General features: G+C 37.9%; 2 protein-coding genes across 3 annotated transcripts; both read right to left on the bottom strand.

The window, feature by feature from the left end:
* Nucleotides 1-10189: 10189 nt before the first annotated feature.
* On the bottom strand, nt 10190-10848 carry LOC126614284 (classical arabinogalactan protein 1-like). Of its 2 annotated transcripts, XM_050281867.1 has the most exons (2): nt 10588-10848; nt 10190-10551 (listed from the first exon to the last, which is right to left on the bottom strand). In XM_050281867.1, exons 1-2 carry the CDS (start codon nt 10736-10738, stop codon nt 10319-10321), a joined length of 384 nt encoding a protein of 127 aa, XP_050137824.1. In that variant the 5' UTR covers nt 10739-10848; the 3' UTR covers nt 10190-10318. The 2 variants fall into 2 exon arrangements, with proteins under 2 accessions (XP_050137824.1, XP_050137823.1); XM_050281866.1 differs by having other exon boundaries at nt 10190-10848.
* Nucleotides 10849-15962: 5114 nt separating this feature from the next.
* LOC126615641 (classical arabinogalactan protein 1-like) lies at nt 15963-16583 on the bottom strand. The gene has a single exon (XM_050283502.1). It carries the CDS (start codon nt 16482-16484, stop codon nt 16098-16100), a length of 387 nt encoding a protein of 128 aa, XP_050139459.1. The 5' UTR covers nt 16485-16583; the 3' UTR covers nt 15963-16097.
* Between the last annotated feature and the right edge of the window lie 1649 nt (nt 16584-18232).

The raw sequence follows: 18232 nt of genomic DNA on the forward strand, positions 1-18232 counted from the left end.
TCATTTGACATCTCTAAATTTCTAGAGCACTAATTAGCTTAATAATTGGTATGTGTTTGATCGATTGGTTCAATTTTTACGTATTGATTCCTTTTTCTTTTCAATTAAATGAGCTTCTGGTTAGAGTGTTTAATGAGTTTGGTATGTTTCAATTAAATGAGAATCTTCTAGACTCTATATTCCTATCTGTGGTAGAAAAATGGGTACATCCATGATAACTTTTGGTAGATCAATGAATATTTTTAAGCGTGGATATATATATATATTTTTTTGTCGAAACCGTGGATATTTATTAGATACAAAAGTTGCAGACATCAATTTACATTACATTGAATTGTGGCTAAAAAGTATATCACCCTTGCACGTTTTAAAGGCGAACTCATAGCTAAGCAGTTTTTATTGTGGATCAAAACTTCGGGAATTGATCTAACCTGGATGTGTAATTGAGTTTATGCATTTTAATGATTAAACTAATAAATATTTCAACCACATATGAATTTAATATCGTAGTATCTTTTAGCCTCTATATGCTACAAAAGTTGCGGACAAAAATTCACAATACATAGAATTGTGGTAAAAAAGTATATTGCCCTTACACATTTTATAGGTAAACTCACAGGTAAGCAATTTTTATTGTTGACCAAAACTTCGGGAATTGATCTAACTTGAATGTATAATTGAGCTTATGCATTTTAATGATTAAATTCATAAATATCTTGACCGCATATGAATTTAACATCGTAGTGTCTTTTAGCCTTTATATTGGTATCTGTGGCAAAAAAATGGGTATCTCCATGAGAAAATATTGTAGATCAATGAATATTTTCAATCTGAATATTTATTAGATACCAAAAATTGTAAGTCTATTTGTGAAATTCTAATTCAATGCCACGTACAATATTTGTTATGATATATGTTGATGCACAAAACCGGAGAGATCTTGGAATAACGTAAATCCGACCGTGAATATGCAAGAAAGTAAATAACACAAGATGTATCGTGGTTCACCCCAATGTTTGGGCTACATCCACACTGATTGTATTTCTCTGTAAGAGCTTGATTGTGAAGGAGAGAGCATGAGATAGCTTAGAGCTTAGGGGATGTGAGGAGGCTTCTGAGGGTGAGAGTGAGGCTCTCTCCAATTGTGAGGGTGAGGGGTCCTTTTATAGAATAAGGGCTCCTCACTTATTACATATTTGCCCCTTTCTTTATTACATAATTACATTTAAGTCCCCCGAGTATTTATACGAGGTCTAAATACGGAAGCCCTAAGTATGGTACAAACAGTAGTCCCCCAAGTCTTCAGTCAAGAGAGTCTTTTGGCTGGAAACCTGAAATTTAGTCCATGTGTGAGCCGAAGTAACTAGATGTCATCTAGAACTGATACTCGATATGAGGTGGTGCCCAATCTGAAATGATGCTCAACTAGAAGTAGCACATGTTGCGAGGCTGCTTTGCTTGTGGCTTATGATGCCTTGGTTGGCTCGGCTGGTGGCGTTGAAGGTGAGGGAATCACTTTTATAGAATAAAGGCTCGCTTCTCAATACATAAATGATGGGCTAGAGTCGATGCTCGCGGCGAGTCGGTTGCTCAGCAGGTGGCGATGTTCTCTAATGGTGGTGAGGAAGTCCCTTTTATAAAATAAGGGTTCGCTCCTCAATACATAAATGATGGGCTATGTGTGATGCTCGCGGCGAGGCGGTTGCTCAGCAGGCGGCGATGCTCTCTAAAGAAGGTGAGAGAGTCATTTTTATAAAATAAGGGCTCGCTCCTTAGTACATGAATAATGCGTTAGAAGTAATGCTAGCGGCGATGCGGTTGCTCAGCAGGCGGCGATGCGGTTGCTCAGGAGGCGGCGATGCTCTCTAATAAAGGTGAGGGAATCCCTTTTATAAAATAAGGACTCGCTCCTCAGTACATGAATAATGGGTTAGGAATGATGCTCGCGGCAAGGCGGTTGCTCAGCAGGCGGCGTTGCTCTATAATGATGGTGATGGAGTCCCTTTTATAAAATAAGGGTTCGCTCCTCAATACATAAATAATGGGCTAAGTCCCTCAAGTATTTTTCATGAGGCCCAGTTGAGGCCCAATATATGGTACATAATGTAGTCCCCCAAGTCTTCGGTCAATAGAGGTTGTTGGCTGGAGACTTCAAATTCAATCCATGTATAGGCCGAAATGGCGGTTGTTCGGAGGCGGTCTTTGTAGACCATGCACTGAAGCTTTGTAGGTGAAGCTTTGCAAGTTGAAGTAGAGCTCTGTAAATGAAACTTTTGAAGCTGGAACTTTTGTAAATGAAGCTTTTGAAGCTAGAGCTATGTAAATGAAGCGTTTGAAGCTAGAGCTCTGTAAATGAAGCTTTGGAAGCTGATTGACATGAGTGATGCTCATGAATGTTTATGTTGATTGACATGAGTGATGCTTATGGATGTTGACATGAGTGATGCTCATGAATGTTGACATGAATGATGGTCATGAATGTTTATGTATGATTGTCATGAGTGATGCTCATGAATGTTTATGTATGAATGACATGAGTGGTGCTCATGTATAGTTTTGGAGTACTGGACGTACTTTTGATCACCTAGTGGGTGATAATAGCGGCAGGCTGCCGAATAATTTTAGAGTACTGGGCGTACTTTTGATCACCTGGTTGGTGATAATAGCGGCAGGTTGCTAAATAATTTTGGAGTACTGAGCGTAATTTTGATTACCTGGTTGGTGATAATAGCGGCAGGTTGCCGAATAATTTTGAAGTACTGTGCGTACTTTTGATCACCTAGTTGGTGATAATAGCGATAGGTTGCCGAATAATTTTGAAGTACTGGGCGTACTTTTGATCACCTGGTTAGTGATAATAGAGGGTCTGGCTCTTTTGGGCATATGGGCCTTTGCCCTCCACATAATATTCCAGCCCATTATTTTGGGCTTGCCTTTTTTTATTTTATTTTAATTACCCTCTGATGGGGTTTATACAGATGTCTCCGAAAGATAAGAAAAATAAATCACATCATACAAAAACAAGAAAAGTAAATCACATCATTCTGGTAGGGTGTTTATTCCTTGCTTTTGCTTTCTCTTTTACTTTCTCTTTTGATTTTGCTTTTGTTTTCTCCTTTCTTTTTGCTTTTGTTTCTCCCACTCCTGTTCTTTCTCTTTTCTCTTTTGGCAGATGGCAGACAACGCCAAAGTGGAATAATGGTATTGTTGTAAGACAGCTTATCTGTATCTCTACTTTCATTATTGGCAGCGGACGGTGATTTCATCTTTTGCTTTTCTTGGTATCTCCATCAGCATCTGTTGAAGGTTTGGAGGAGGAAGTCCGGCCTTAATGTGCTTCGCTGGCCACAGAGGCGGAAAGGGTCGGCGGAAAAACCGGCTGAGGGTGGAAATGGCGCTCTCGCTCCGCGACGGGGACGACTTCTTGAGGTAATGGGCAGGGCTGGGATTGTAAAAGGAGTAGAAGACTTCGGCCCGCGACTGTCGACTGTGGGATTGCCACGGCTTTGATATGAACGTAATGATTATTTTAGTGGTCCCTACTGTTTGCCCGCTTCACTTGGAATTGTGCAAACTCGCTCGTACGATCATGTGCGGAGAATTGGAGAATCTGATGAATGTTGTTTTCTTGATCAAGCATGTAGCGCAAGTACCTGTTGTTTTTGTTTGATTTCAGCACAAAAGCGGTTCCAAGTTGACGACTGTGTACACATCCATATCGTTGTGGAGGTTGGGGGTGTTTCTCTCTGCAAAGAGGCACTGGTTGAAGTCGTTAACAGTGAATGGCGTCACAAAGTGCCCGAGTTGCACCTGGAGTAATTGGAAGACTGCCTTGTTGTCTGAATGGACAACCACAGGCTCGAATAATGTGCAAGACCAATGTTTTTTATCTTCCTCTGGTTCATTAGCTTAAGCGACAATCCAATACTGGTGATCGTTCGCCCTTCTTAAGTACTTGTTGTTGAAACAGCATTTGATATGCACGAGTCCTCCGTAACCGCTATCTGCCACTCCATTTGGAACTTTGCGTACTCGCTCTTAACATCCGCTTCGGATAGTTGCACAAGCCCATCAAGATTCTCGATACGTTGATGTATGTAGCACAAGTATTTTTTGTTGTTGTTTGATTTCAGTGCAAAAGACCTTGGTAGTATTGTTGCCTCTGTGATCGGTCCCCTAGTTTCTTCTCGATGGTGGGATTGCCAATGCTGTCGAATAATTTGGCTAGTCTTGACGCTCTCAATGACAGAGAACGCGCCGCCGATCAACGCCACCAGGAAGCAAGACCTTTTTTTGCTGAAGGTGCATAAATCTCTACTTAGATCAACTGAGCTTTTAGAGGTTATGAGAAATTTGAGGGTGGTTTTCTTGTTATTTTAGCTGCAGAGAGATCTGGAAATTGTAGTCGGCGCGCTTGCGCTCGTCGATTAGGATCTGGTAGGCCTCGGAGACCTGCTTGAATCTGACGGTGACTCTGTCTCTCTTCGCCTTGAGGGAGGTGGAGTGCTTGTCTAGGTGCAGCTTCACCGCCAGCTTCCTGAAACCCGGCCTGGAACCCGGCTTGTCTCGGGTTAACTTTGTCTTCCGCCACCTAGAACCCGGCCTTGATCAGGTCCTTGGCGTCGGTGCTGTCACCCGCCACCTTCTATAGGCTGCTCTGGCAGGTTTCTTTGTAGGTTGTGGGCTAGCATATGGTCTCGATGGTTTCTTTGTATTGCACTTGTCATAGGGTTCATTACTTTTGCCAATCTTTGAAAAATCATTGACCGTCCGATCCGACAAGAAACCCATCAATTCGGATTTCCAATCATACAAAAATCGAACGGATTGCGATGCATGCAGAGAATCTGAAAGCTTTTGTTTTAGGGCGAAAGGGATCAGAGATTTCCAGGAGATTGAATCAGGGCCATGGATGATGGATCTGATGATTGATTCTTTTTTTTTTTTGGAGCTTTTGGTTTTGTGTTTTTATAGATTTTGCAGATTTTGCGGTAGAGGTGAAAAAATGAAAGAGAACCGACATAATTTTTTGCAAAAACACAAAACCAAAAGCTCCAAAAAAAAAAGAATCAATCATCAGATCCACCGTCCACGACCCTGATTTAATCTCCTGGAAATCTTCGATCCTTTTCGCCCCAAAACAAAAGCTTTCAGATTCTCTACATGCATCGCAATCCGTTCGATTTTTGTATGATTGGAAATCTGAATTGATGGGTTTCTTGTCGGATCGAACGGTCAACGATTCTTCAAAGATTGGCAAAAGTAATGAACCCTATGCCAAGTGCAATACAAAGAAACCATCGAGACCATATGCCAGCCCACAACCTACAAAGAAACCTGCCATAGCAGCCTCGAGAAGGTGGCGAGTGACAGCACAGACGCCAAGAACCTGATCAAGGTCGGGTTCCAGGTGGCGGAAGACAAAGTTAACCCGAGACAAGCCGGGTTTCAGGAAGCTGGCGGTGAAGCTGCACCCAGACAAGCACTCTGCCTCCCCCAAAGCGGATGGAGACAGAGCCACCGTCAGATTCAAGCAGGTCTCCGAGGACTACCAGATCCTCATCGACGAGCGCAAGCGCGCCGACTACAATTTCCAGATCTCTCTGCAGCTGAAACAACAAAAAAACCACCCTCAAATTTCCCACAGACGCCGCCAAATGTTGATGCACAAAACCGGAGAGGTCTTGGAACAACGTAAATCCGACCGTGAATCTGCAAGAAAGTAAATAACACAAGAAGTATCGTGGTTCACCCCAATGTTTGGGCTACGTCCACACTGATTGTATTTCTCTGTAAGAGCTTGATTGTGAGGGAGAGAGCATGAGAGAGCTTAGAGCTTAGGGGATGTGAGGAGGCTTCTGAGGGTGAGAGTGAGGCTCTCTCCAATTGTGAGGGTGAGGGGTCCTTTTATAGAATAAGGGCTCCTCACTTATTACATATTTGCCCATTCCTTTATTATATAATTACATTTAAGTCCCCCGAGTGTTTATACGAGGTCTAAATACGGAGACCCTAAGTATGGTACAAACAATACATTTAGGGAACTGTTATTAGCACTCCAAAAATCTTATTCTATACTTTACACATGTGTATTTTTCTTTCTAATTATAGAAAGTTTGGAGTGCCAAATGAGATTTTTGGAGTGCTAATAACAATTTTCTATATTTATATACATTTTATTTTAGTTTGGAAGTCAACTTCCTTTTTCTTTCTTTCTTTCTTTATCAAGTTGGGAGTATCACTGACTGTGACCCTGTGCAACTAGTTGTTGATTCATTTTGAATAATCAACATTATTTCTTACAATGTCTTAGACGTATGAATAACAGAAAGAAAACGGTCATGATACAAGCTAAATAAGAGTAGTACTAATTAGTAAACAACTTGTGCATGATGTTTGCTTATAACCAAGTGGCATGAAGGGACAAATATGTATGTTTCATGTATGACTTGGAATAGTATTAGTAAAGTCACATAGGCCAATCAACTTGTTGGTGAGTGGCCCTTTACCACAGTGGTGAAAAAGTGTTGTGCTCTTGCATGACGGTGTGGATTTGAATTGTGTTGGTGACTAATCTAACATCTAACTTACTAATGCTATCGATGTCCCTTCATACCACTTGGTTATAAGCAAACATCATGCATTTACTAATACTATTCCAAGTCATGCATGAAACATACACATTTGTCCCTTCATGCCAAGTCATGCAAAAATTATGAAAGCAAAAGAAATGAAAAACTTACTGTGAGATGAAGAGAACAAAAAGATTGAAGATGAAGAGAAGAAAATGATTGAAGATTGAAGATGAAGATTGAAGATTGAAGATTGAAGATGAAGATGAAGATTGTGGGTTGAAGATGAAGAAGAGAATGAAATCTGAAACTAAAAAACTTTTGGCATAAAAATAATAAACTAGTAAATTTTTGTCGGTTTTAACCGACAAAAAACTAAAATAATAACCGCCAAAATACTAAAATAATAAACTAGTAAATTTTTGTCGGTTATAACAGCTACCATGAACTTCAAAACCGCCAAAATATTAAAAAATATATTTTTTAAAAATATTCAAAATTCCTGGCGGTTATAAAAATTTTGTGTCGGTTTAATCAGACAGTAAATATCCGCAAGTAATTACTGTCGGTTATATGCGACAGAAATTTACTTTTATCCGACACTAACTAAATTATGTGTCGGATATCTTTTATCCTACAGAAGTACTCGTTAACCGCCACCATCATCCGACACTTAAAACTAATATTGTAATAGTATCCCTTACATAAATATCCTTAAAATATTTAAAGAGGGCTAAATCTTTTGTCTAGAAAATTGAAATGGTTTAAGTGAAAAAATCTTGAAAAAGTGAGTAAAAAAAAAAGTAGTATTAATTTTTTTTTTATAAACAAAAGCAGGTGGGCCTAGAACTATTGTGGTTCTATAGTCCCTCTACCGTTGCTTGGAGGGCAGACAATCCTTGTCCACTGAAATTCTTCAAGAATTGTAGGCTAATTAGGTAAAACAACATATTCAAATGATAATTGACAGAAAAATGTCTCTTTGTATTCCATATAACAGTGTTACAAATTTAAAACTATGAAATATAAAAGAATAAATGAATCCACACAAAATAATAAATTGACAACCAAAAGTCTTAAACACCCCCACTCTACATAAAAATTGCCCAATTGACAATTCTTAATCTTCATTTAGAATAAACCAACAAAATATCATTCGAACCAGAGATCGTTTAGTCATTAAAATATATCAAATAAATCAATAATGTAAGTATCAAAAAGCATATTTATAATGAACGTTGACTTATTTGATACATTTGAATGATTAAATGATCTCCAATTTGAATGATTTTTCGTAGCGACGAAAGTAACAGATTAAACGGTTTTGATCATGAAATTTTTATGGTAAAAATACGTTATTTGTAAGTGGTGGAATGAGCTCATCCTTGCATAAATAAAATAGCATTATCCTTTTTATAATACTTTGAGCTCTAAGTTAATTGGTATTTTTCTTCTTCTAATGGTAAAAAGATGTTTCGAATTTGGCAATTCGATTGTTCTAATGATTCTACAATTTTCGGTTGCCAAACAATTATAGGCCTATTGAAAAATGGGTATATACGTGCTATATATAATAAGTTTATAGCAAGATTTATTTTTGGATTGCCGGTTTAGAGTTAAATTGGCTTCGGCTGAGAAATGAAAATAATCCAAGTTCATAACTTAGGGCATCGAAAAAGCACTTTGGCTAAAGAGAGATGCTTCTAAGTGCTTTTACTACCTAAGAAACTTTTGTTTCGAACATTTTCATAATTCATAAACAAGAAAATTGTAGCAATGATGATTTAACTTTAATTCAATTGGAGTAATAGTCTTTCAAGTGAAAATCAATGACCATTGGTCTCTTAACTTATCAAAACGTGTAATTATAGTCATTTTTGTTAATTCCGTTAGAAATTCGTCAAAATGAGTTTTGTTGAAATGACCATTGCTACACTTGGGTTAAAGTTGAGGGACCATTGCTCCAACTGAGTTTAAGTTGAAGTTGAGAGATCATTGCTTTAATTGGATTAAAGTTGAGAGGTTATTGCTCTAATTGGATTAAAGTTGATGAACCATTATTATAATTTCCTCTTCATAAACGTTCTTTATTTATTATGTGAAAGGACTTTTTTGAAAAGCACTCCCAAACAGCTTTAGAATTTTCCAGGTCGACGGACGGACGGACCGAGGATCCACTCCAACAACATCGATATTATTTCCACTTTACCACCTAGTCAATCCTCATGTGTAAGATTTTATTACAAAAAGCCTTGCTATTAATTATAGTAAGATAATTCTATTTAGGGTAAAAGACTGTTTACCACCCTCATGTTTCATGGTTTTCAACATTTAGTACATCAAGTTTTTTTCGTTCCAGAGTCATACATAAAGTGTAAATTTTGGGACAATCTCATACATCTGTTAGTCAAACTGTTAGTTCTCCTGTTAAGTGATGACGTGGCGCCCTGATTGGACGCCACGTGTCATTAAAAAAATAAAAAATGTATTTAAATAAAAATAATATTAAAATATATTAAAATATTAAAATATTAAAATAATAATAAAATATTTTTTTTCTTCTTCTCTTAATAAAATATATATTTTTTCTTCTTCTCTTTTTTTTTTTTTTTTCTTCTTCTTCTTCTTCTGGGTTCGGTTTTTTTTTTTTTTTTTTTTTTCCTTCTTTCTCCTCCTCCTCCTCCTCCTTTTTCTTCCTTCTCCTTCCTCCTCCTTCTTCTTCTCCTTCTTCTTCTTCTTCTGGGTTCGGTTTCTCTCTTCTTCTTCTTTTCTTCTTCTTCTTCTTCCTCCTCTTTCTCCTTCTTCCTTCTCTTTCCTCCTCCTTCTTCTTCTCCTTCTTCTTCTTCTGGGTTCAGTTTCTCTTTTTTTTTTTTTTTTTTCCTTCTTCCTCCTCCTTCTCCTTCTTCTTCCTTCTCATTCCTCCTCCTTCTTCTTCTTCCTTCTCCTTCCTTCTCATTCTTCTTCTCCTTCTTCTTCCTTCTTCTTCCTCTTCTTTTCTGGGTTCGGTTTTTTTTTTTTTCTATTTTTTTCCTTCTCCTTCATTCTTAAGAAGGAAGAAGAAGGAGAAGAAGAATGAGGAGGAAGGAGAAGGAAGAAGAAGGAAGAAGAAGAAAAAAAAAAAAAAAAAAAAGAGAACCGAACCCAGAAGAAGAAGAAAAAAAAAGAAGAGAAGAAGGAAAAAAAATATTTTTTTATTTAAATATTTATTTAAATATTTTTTAATATTATTTTTATTTAAATAAATTTTTTTTTAATGACACGTGGCGTCCAATCAGGGCGCCACGTCATCACTTAATTGGAGAACTAACAGTTTGACTAACAAATATATGAGACTGTCCCAAAATTTACACTTTAGGTATGACTCTGTGACGAAAAAAACTTGATGTACAAAAGGTTGAAAATCACGAAACACGAACGAGGGTAGTAAACAGTCTTTTACCTTTCTATTTAAATTGCTTTCTCTTGGGCACTCGTACCCAGTGTCCTATTAGCCAATTACAGAGGTGACAACAGCTGGTGCCGAATGCCAACGAGATAGCTTTGTAGGCAACAAAACCATACTGAAATTCTTCAAGAATTGTAGGCTAATTAGGTAAAACAACATATTCAAATGATAATTGACAGATAAAATGTCTCCTTGTATTCCATATAACAGTGTTACAAATTTAAAACTATGAAATATAAAAGAATAAATGAATCCACACAAAATAATAAATTGACAACCAAAAGTCTTAAACACCCCCACTCTACATAACAATGACTGCAGCGAAAACCCCAACGGCTAGAGCTCCGGCGGCGGAGAACTGATTCAAAACGGCACCATTGGCAGGAACTGGAGCCTCGGAGGGAGATCCAGAAACTGAAGAGGGAACAGTCGCCGGGGACGACGATGGGAGAGAAGGTGGGGAGTCGGCGACGGGAGATGAGGAAGGCGAAGCCGATGGTGCAATGCTCGATGGAGAAGGAGCGGCGGCCGTAGGTGGAGTGCTCGAAGGAGAAGGAGCGGCGGCCATAGGTGGAGTGCTCGACGGAGAAGGAGCGGCGGGAGCTTGTTTGGGAGAAAGCGCAGGAGACTTGGCCGGAGACGATGCAGGGGATTGCGCCCCCGTCGAGGCCAGCAAGAGGGAAGCCGTTAGGACCAAAACGACGCCGCTGAATCGGGCCATTTGTAGAGAGAGAAACTTGAACAGAGATTTAGAGAGAGAGACAGAGAGAGAGGAATCTAGTGAGGGTCTGAGAGTTGAGAGGCGAGTTGCTGATGGGATTTAAGGAGTGGAGATCGGGGGTTTATATAGAGGGAGGGGGAGGAGACGCGTGGCGTGTAGAATACCGTTGGACGGTGGAGATTTTCTTGCTGTGATGATTGAAAGTCGGTAAAGAGAACGTGTGACCAACTCGGAGGCGTGGTTGTTTAGAGGACTGGTCTGGTTTTTTTTTAATGGCCGTTGGATGTACGCTTTACAGCGTGTAACGGTTAATTTTCCGACGGTGCAGATGGTAGGTTATCTGGGAGATTTGCTTCTTTTTTTTCTTTTTACTTTATGTTTGTCGGACTTTTCTTTTTACTTTTGAAATCTTTTTTCTTTTCTTTTCTTTTCTGGCACTCCCAGATTGTTTTATTAAAGCAAACGGATCCTTTCTTTCAATTTCAAGTGCTAGCCACGGTCCACATCAAGTGGTCCAGCAGTAAGGATGTGTATACTGCGGTTCTTTAAAAAACAAAAAAAATGTGAAAAGTTTCGAGTTCAATGCTTCCAGTTGGTGAGTTTGCTTAATTATGGCTATGGATAAAGTAAAATTTCACATAGCTTCTTTGGACCGGAAAGAGGTGAATAATCGTTATTTACCATCGATTGTCTTGTTTTTTTAACAAAAAAAAAATCAATTTCAAGTGCCAGAGTGGACAATTGGAGATAGGGCGTGTTGGCTAAGATTATAATTTTTTTATCGTACCAAATTGTAATTTTATTGTATATAAAAAAAATAAACGGTTAAATAATTTTGAATTTGTTTGGTTTATGTAAAATTAAAATGAACCGTTTTTACAATTAAGCAAATATATCACTTTGAGGTAACTAGGGATAGTTTGATATTGTTGTGCTTTGAAAAAAAACCGATTATGTTGTGCTGTGAGAATAAGCAACTGTGAAATAAAGCAACAGAGTGTTTGGTAAACATTTTTGTAAAAGTGTATTATAGTGTTTGGTAAACTTTGATGTAAAACAATTATGATTGTGTGAAATGACCAAAAAGGGTATAATACTAGATATGTCATTAATTTAATTTTCTTAACAAATAAAGGTGAATTACTAAATGTACTTTATTTTTATCTTAAATATTAATTAGTATGATAAACTACTTCAATTGAAATATTTACTGTTTGGACCCAAATTTACATCATCGGCCTGTGTAATCAAGGCCGTTGAGGGAGTATAGTTCTTAACCTTTGGATGGAAAAGTGGAGATAATTTTTGTTATTGTTAAAGGATAATATTATGATTTTTATCATAATAATTATATTTTAATAAGAATTATCTTAGCATCTTTTTCAACCAGATAAATAGGATGCGAATTATATCCCAAACAAGCAGTAGAGTTCGAATTGATTTGGGATGTCTGACGGCACTTGGAAGCTAAAAATGAATTTGAAATTCATTTAGATAGGTTCAAGATGCATGCGACAATAAAGATGATGGATTTGGATGATGATGAGATAAGCCTAGGTAGACTAGGCCTTTTTGCATAATGATGATGTTGTCATATGGGTTTAAAAGCCACTGATGGAGTTTTGATGATGAGATAAGAAGCCTAGGTGAGTTAGGCCTCTAATGTGATGTGACCAAGCTTAGATAGGCTTTATTTTGTTTGAAAAGTCATGAAATCTGAAGGTTCACATGGATCAATTTCAGTTTCATAAAGTTAGAGTTGCAGTTAGACTCTACAAAGCTTTCAGGCTGTGCCAGGCAAAGGACAGCCACTATAAATACAGAGTCGCATGCAACATTGAAGGCCCCCAACTCAACACAAAAACTGCCCTGCGCAAACTCTCACTCTACGCGAAACCTCTCAACAACCTTGAGATTTTTATTTTCTTTTTCGCTAACATGCTTTCAGTTTGGATAAACAACACTGTGAATGCAACTGGCGAACACCTTTAGTTTGGATAAACATCATTGTTGCCGTAGAATCAGCTAACCGCGAAGCACCTTCAGTTTGGATAAACAACACTGCGTCGAGGCCGACTGATTATCTATCCAAGTCTTTGTCAAGAAGGATTTCCGAATCCTTATTGGCAGAGGTCATCTCATTAGCCTTCTCGGCGAAGTGAGGTGTTACAGGTTACTACATTCGGCATGTTGAAAGCCAAATTTGATATTGAACTTCACGGAACTAGTAGCCTTGTTTTCAGGCTCTAGAACTCGAAGGCCGAGACGTGTTCTTTTCTCGGCCGCAGTCGCAAGATCAAGAAGTCAGCAGTGCGCTCAACACAACATCAACTCATTTAACTCACCGGTCGAGCTTGACCGTCAAGTTGCCTCGCACACAACCAAATGACGTAGTTAGCTCATTAGTTATTCGGCCTACGCGTCACGTAGGTTTGGTAGTTTTTAGGGTCAACATTTACACACTCAATGATGAGTGTTGAAGTCCTATTAGATTAGGAACGTGATTGTGTTAATCCTAGTAGATATAGGAATATCTCTTATATTCCTATTAGGAGTTGATTACCTATTAAGAGTTGTAATCCTAAAAGGGTAAGAATTTTACCTATCCTACTACTATAAATAAAAGCACAATGCGATGAAATATAACACACCTGACAATTACACATCTCTCTTTCTCTCTACAATTGCCGCATCATCCTTCTCTCTAAGGCTCCATAATTGTTTAGTAAATTAAGCCTACAACAATATCACAATTTTTTATTATTTTTATTATGTAATATAACAATATTTTTTATTTTTACTTTATTTATAATCTGAATCTTTCTAGAACTCTCCTCTCCCTCAATTCCTCCGACTTGTTTTCCGTCTACTTCATCTTCATTTACCAAAAAAATGGCATCTTTCATTTACCCAGAATGTTAATTCTTCATTCCCTCCATCCGCAATATAGAAATGGCGAATTCTCTAACTAAAAATTGGGTTTTGGGTGAGGTTCGGTGGGATGGGGAGGTCATGCCACTCCAACCCCAATTCCTTCATCATTACGTGTCTCTCCCAAGCAACCATCCTCCCTGTCTCTCCCCACCCACTCTCTCTATCCTGCAACACTAGGGGTGGGCACTGTCCGGTTCGGCCCGGTTTCACCCTCAAAATGGAACCGAAATCAGAAAATTTCAACGGTTCAGTTTGGTGCGGTTTCATTTAAATTTATTACTTAAACCATACAGTTCAGTTCATGCCGGTTTACGGTTCTAATCAAAATTATATATATGTTTTTTCTAATTTTCTACTTCTAATACCAAACACATATTTCAACCACAAATTCAAGTAATTTTGAGTTTCCAATACTAGATCTACAAGTTTTGTGATCGGAAGATAGAAAGTGTGCATATAAATATAAATCAAAAGATAGAAAGGCTCATATCAAGATCAAAGTGTAGATCTTAAACTAAAACTAAAATGTTCATAATGCATAATATACTGGAAAATAATGGAGAAAAATAATGTAGGGGGAGAAAAGTGATAAAACAACAAAGGAGGGGGGGGAGAAGTGAAGAAAAATATTGGGCTTATGCACATGGTCTTCTTGGAAAAATGTCTTATCTCTACTAATTAATAAAACTCTCTTTGTCAACCAAAAGATGGTGAAAAGACAAATTAGTCATCTATCACAAAAAATAATAATAATAATAATAATGGGCAATAATGTAATTTCACAAGTCCAAATTTTACTATTTTTTATTGAAACTTCACCTACATGTGATGTTAAAATACCTCTATTATTAGAAAAAAAAAAACTAAAAACAAAAACCTTTCACTCCCCCACGTTCTTTATCTCTCCCTTTCTCCTTCTCATTTTCTCTAAAAAATGTGTTCATACACACAAACTGTGTAGGCAAATGCTAATTTATATAAAAATAATAATAAAACAATCATTTATATTAAAAGCGGTTCGGTTTTTGTTCCAGTTTTGACTTTTTTGATCAACGCGGTTTTTTACCATTTTTTTTGTCACTGTTCAATTCGGTTTTCCGGTTTGGAGGTTTTTATGCCCACCCCTATGCAACATACTGAACCAAATTCAATTTGTTACCAACCCTTTATCCTTTCCCTACTTAATACAAAAACAGAAACCTAATTCAAATACTTCATTGTCGCAGCTCTTTCTCGGCACATTCGTTAAAATTTAGATAAGTTCAATTGTGGGTATTTGAAATATATCAATATTTAGCTTGAATTTATCGAATTGGATTCTGGGTACCTCAACTTTTCAGCTATGCTAGGTTTAGGAGGAGATTGGGTCAAGAGGATAGGTCGGGGTTCAAAAAGGGATTGAAATCAAATTATATAGGAGTTTTGATGTGGCAAGAGGTGGAGGCTTTAGCTGGGAATGAAGTTTCAAGTTGGGGATTGGGTTTGGGGCGTCGAGTTGGGAGTGAATGAGTGAGACGAGAGGGAGAGAACCAGTGAGATGGCAGAGCAAGGAAGAGGACAACGCGAGAGGTGAGGGTAGGATCGGCATTTGCAAACTTTCATTAAACATTAATGTTCACCCGTGTTTCTAAGATAAAAAGTTGGTTTTTGAAAGCAGCAAATAGCTGTTTCTCGCAGCAATTTTGAAACAAGTGTTTTATTGCTGAGTTACCAAACACAATATTGAGCTCAACTTTTTTTCATCCCTGCTTTTAAAAAAATTTAAGCACTACCAGGCTTTAGCCCAAGTGAGATAAAAGAAAAAAAAAACGAGTAGTAATTCAATTGTGAGAAGACTCAGTGCTTCACATGTTTCACTTAGTTTAGGGGTTTAAATTAGGGTATTGTTGACCTATTTTACATATTTTCATTAGTTTATATCGTATTTTTTATGTCTATTGTTTATGTTCGTTTCTTGTTTTTGTTGTATTTTTTTTTTATAAATTTTAACGGAAAGGGACTACGTTTATTCTGTCATTTCTTACCAATTTTTTTTTATTCAAAAGCTAGTTTTAGGATGCGGCAAAGATAGTGGCAAAAACTCCCTAGCACAACCAAACTGGGCGGCATAAGATCGGTGCGAAGGATTAAAACCTTCTCGGCCTCAATTCACTATGTACATATGGTTCCAATTTGAAATTAACATGCAGTTTCGATTAGGCTCAAGAAGTTCCTCGAACACACAGTCAAAAACAGAAGTTACTTGGATGAATCATGAATGTAGGGATAATTTGGTGATAACACACTGAAATAATAATCGGAAAAATGTATCTTTATATATTCTCATATAACAGCGCTACAAATTTATAAATTGTGAAACATAAATGAATAAATGAATTTAGTACAATAATAAATGGAAATTCAAAAGTCCATAAACACCCCCACTCTACATAACAATGAGTGCAGCGAAAACTCCAACAGCTAGAGCTCCGGCGGCGGAGAACCGATTCAAAACGGCACCGTTAGCAGGAGCGGGAGCCTCGGAGGGAGATCCAGAACCTGAAGAGGGAACAGTCGCCGCCGCGGGAGACGACGGTGGGGGAGAAGGTGGAGAGTCGGCGACGGGAGATGTGGAAGGAGAAGCCGATGGTGAAGTGGTCGATGGAGAAGGAGCGGCCGTAGGTGGAGTGCTCGACGGAGAAGGGGCGGCGGGAGATTTTTTGGGAGAAAGTGCGGGAGACTTGGCTGGTGACGATGCAGGGGATTGCGCCCCGGTCGAGGCCAGCAGGAGAGAAGCCATTAGCACCATAACGACGCCGCTGAATCGAGCCATTGTAGAGAGAGAAAGAGAGAACTCAAACAAAGACTTAGAGAGAGAGAGAGGAAGTAAGTGAGGGTTTGGGAATTGAGAGACGACCGAGTGAATGATGGGTTTAAGCAGAAGGGTTGGGGGTTTATATATAGGAGGGCGGAGGACACGTGGCTTGAAGAATACCGTTGGACGGTGGAGATGTTCTGGCTGTGATGATTGAAAAGTCGGGTTGGAAAACGTGTTAACAAACTGAGAGCCAAAACGCGCTTTGTTTTATCGGGCTGGTGTTTTGACCGTTGGATGTGTACGTTAGCCGACAACGGTTAGATTTTCTACGGTGGAGGTGGTAGGTAATCTGCCGGATTCGCTTTTTTACTTTCTTTTCTGGCAGCACAGATTATAATTGAAGTGCAGAGATTCGAAAATTGGAAGCTAAGAAACGGGTATTGACTGCTACAATTGTTATTTTTATTTTGTACATTAAGAAATAAAATTTGTTTATTTAGTTATGGGATTTAATTGGATGCACACGATCAATGAATTCGATTTATTTAAATTCATTCACTATATTTTTGTACTACATTTAATAACGTATGATGTGATGTACTTAATTGATATCAAACATAATGAAATAGAATTCTTGATTAAATTATAAATCACTTGTCATATCGTGTGATTTAAAAATGCTATCTAACTAGTAGTAGTGTTATATTTGTAGAAGAACAATGTTTGGCTACTCAAAAGACGAGTAGGAGTTCTTACTCAAAATTGTTCGTTGTTGTTTAAAAAAAATTTGTGTATATGATCTGAACCGTTTATATTATAAATCACTCTACAAAGATCGTCTATGCATAAAATCAATTAAAACTAAAGTTCCTTAGTCATTGAATTGTATAAAAATAAATGAACGGTACTCGTAAAAGCATTACTGACTCTGTGTATTTGCAACAATATATTGACTAAACGACCTTAGTTTTAATTCATTTTTTTACATAAATGATTTTTACAAAGTGACTTATAATATGAACGGTTCTTATCATGAACACAAAGCTTTGTAACTCGAACACGAATAATTTTGAATCATTCCCGCAGGAGGTCCAACTCCCTTTTTTTTTTTCTTCTGATTCTACGATAAAAAGATTCATTCTCTTCATAAAAAAATAGGAGGTAAAACCAATAACTATTTCTTAAGGAGTTCCTACTCATCTTTATGTAGCCAAGCATTATTTTTTTGTAAAATATGTAGTGTCGGAGCATGAAAGAAAAATTAAAATTGTTTGAGTAGAGAATAAAATCTGCTCTATTTGACCCGCCGAATAACCAGGCCTTCATGGGTGGACTTGAGCCTAATGATTGAATGCTTTGGATGAAGAAATGCATCAGGCTTATGTCAAGTTGAATGTGGATGACAGTAGGAAGAGTGGCAAGGGGTGCTCTAGTGCTGGTGGGATTTTACGTGCTGCTGTAGGTGTGTGGATTGTTGGTTTCAGTATAAATATTGGTGTGGGGAGTGTGCTTAATGCTGAGTTATGGGGTCTTTTTCATGGCCTGACTCATGCTTGGAGATTGGGTTAAAGAAAAGTGCTTGTTGAATTGGACTTCGTTGTGACTGTTACTTTAATAATGGATTTTAATTCCTCTATGCACCCTCTTGCTCATCTCATTTTGCCGGGAGTTATTGCGCAGGGATTGTATTCGCTCGGTTTCACATGTTTATCGTGAGAAGAATAGAGTGGCTGATGGTATGGCAGATTTAGGCCATAAGTTTG

Source organism: Malus sylvestris, chromosome 3, assembly GCF_916048215.2.
Source record: "Malus sylvestris chromosome 3, drMalSylv7.2, whole genome shotgun sequence".
Classification (NCBI taxonomy): Eukaryota; Viridiplantae; Streptophyta; class Magnoliopsida; order Rosales; family Rosaceae; genus Malus; species Malus sylvestris.

Coding starts and splice junctions, on each gene's coding strand:
- LOC126614284 (XM_050281866.1), bottom strand. CDS start 10,738: ATGGCCCGATTCAGCGGCGTCGTTTTGGTCCTAACGGCTTCCCTCTTG.
- LOC126615641 (XM_050283502.1), bottom strand. CDS start 16,484: ATGGCTCGATTCAGCGGCGTCGTTATGGTGCTAATGGCTTCTCTCCTG.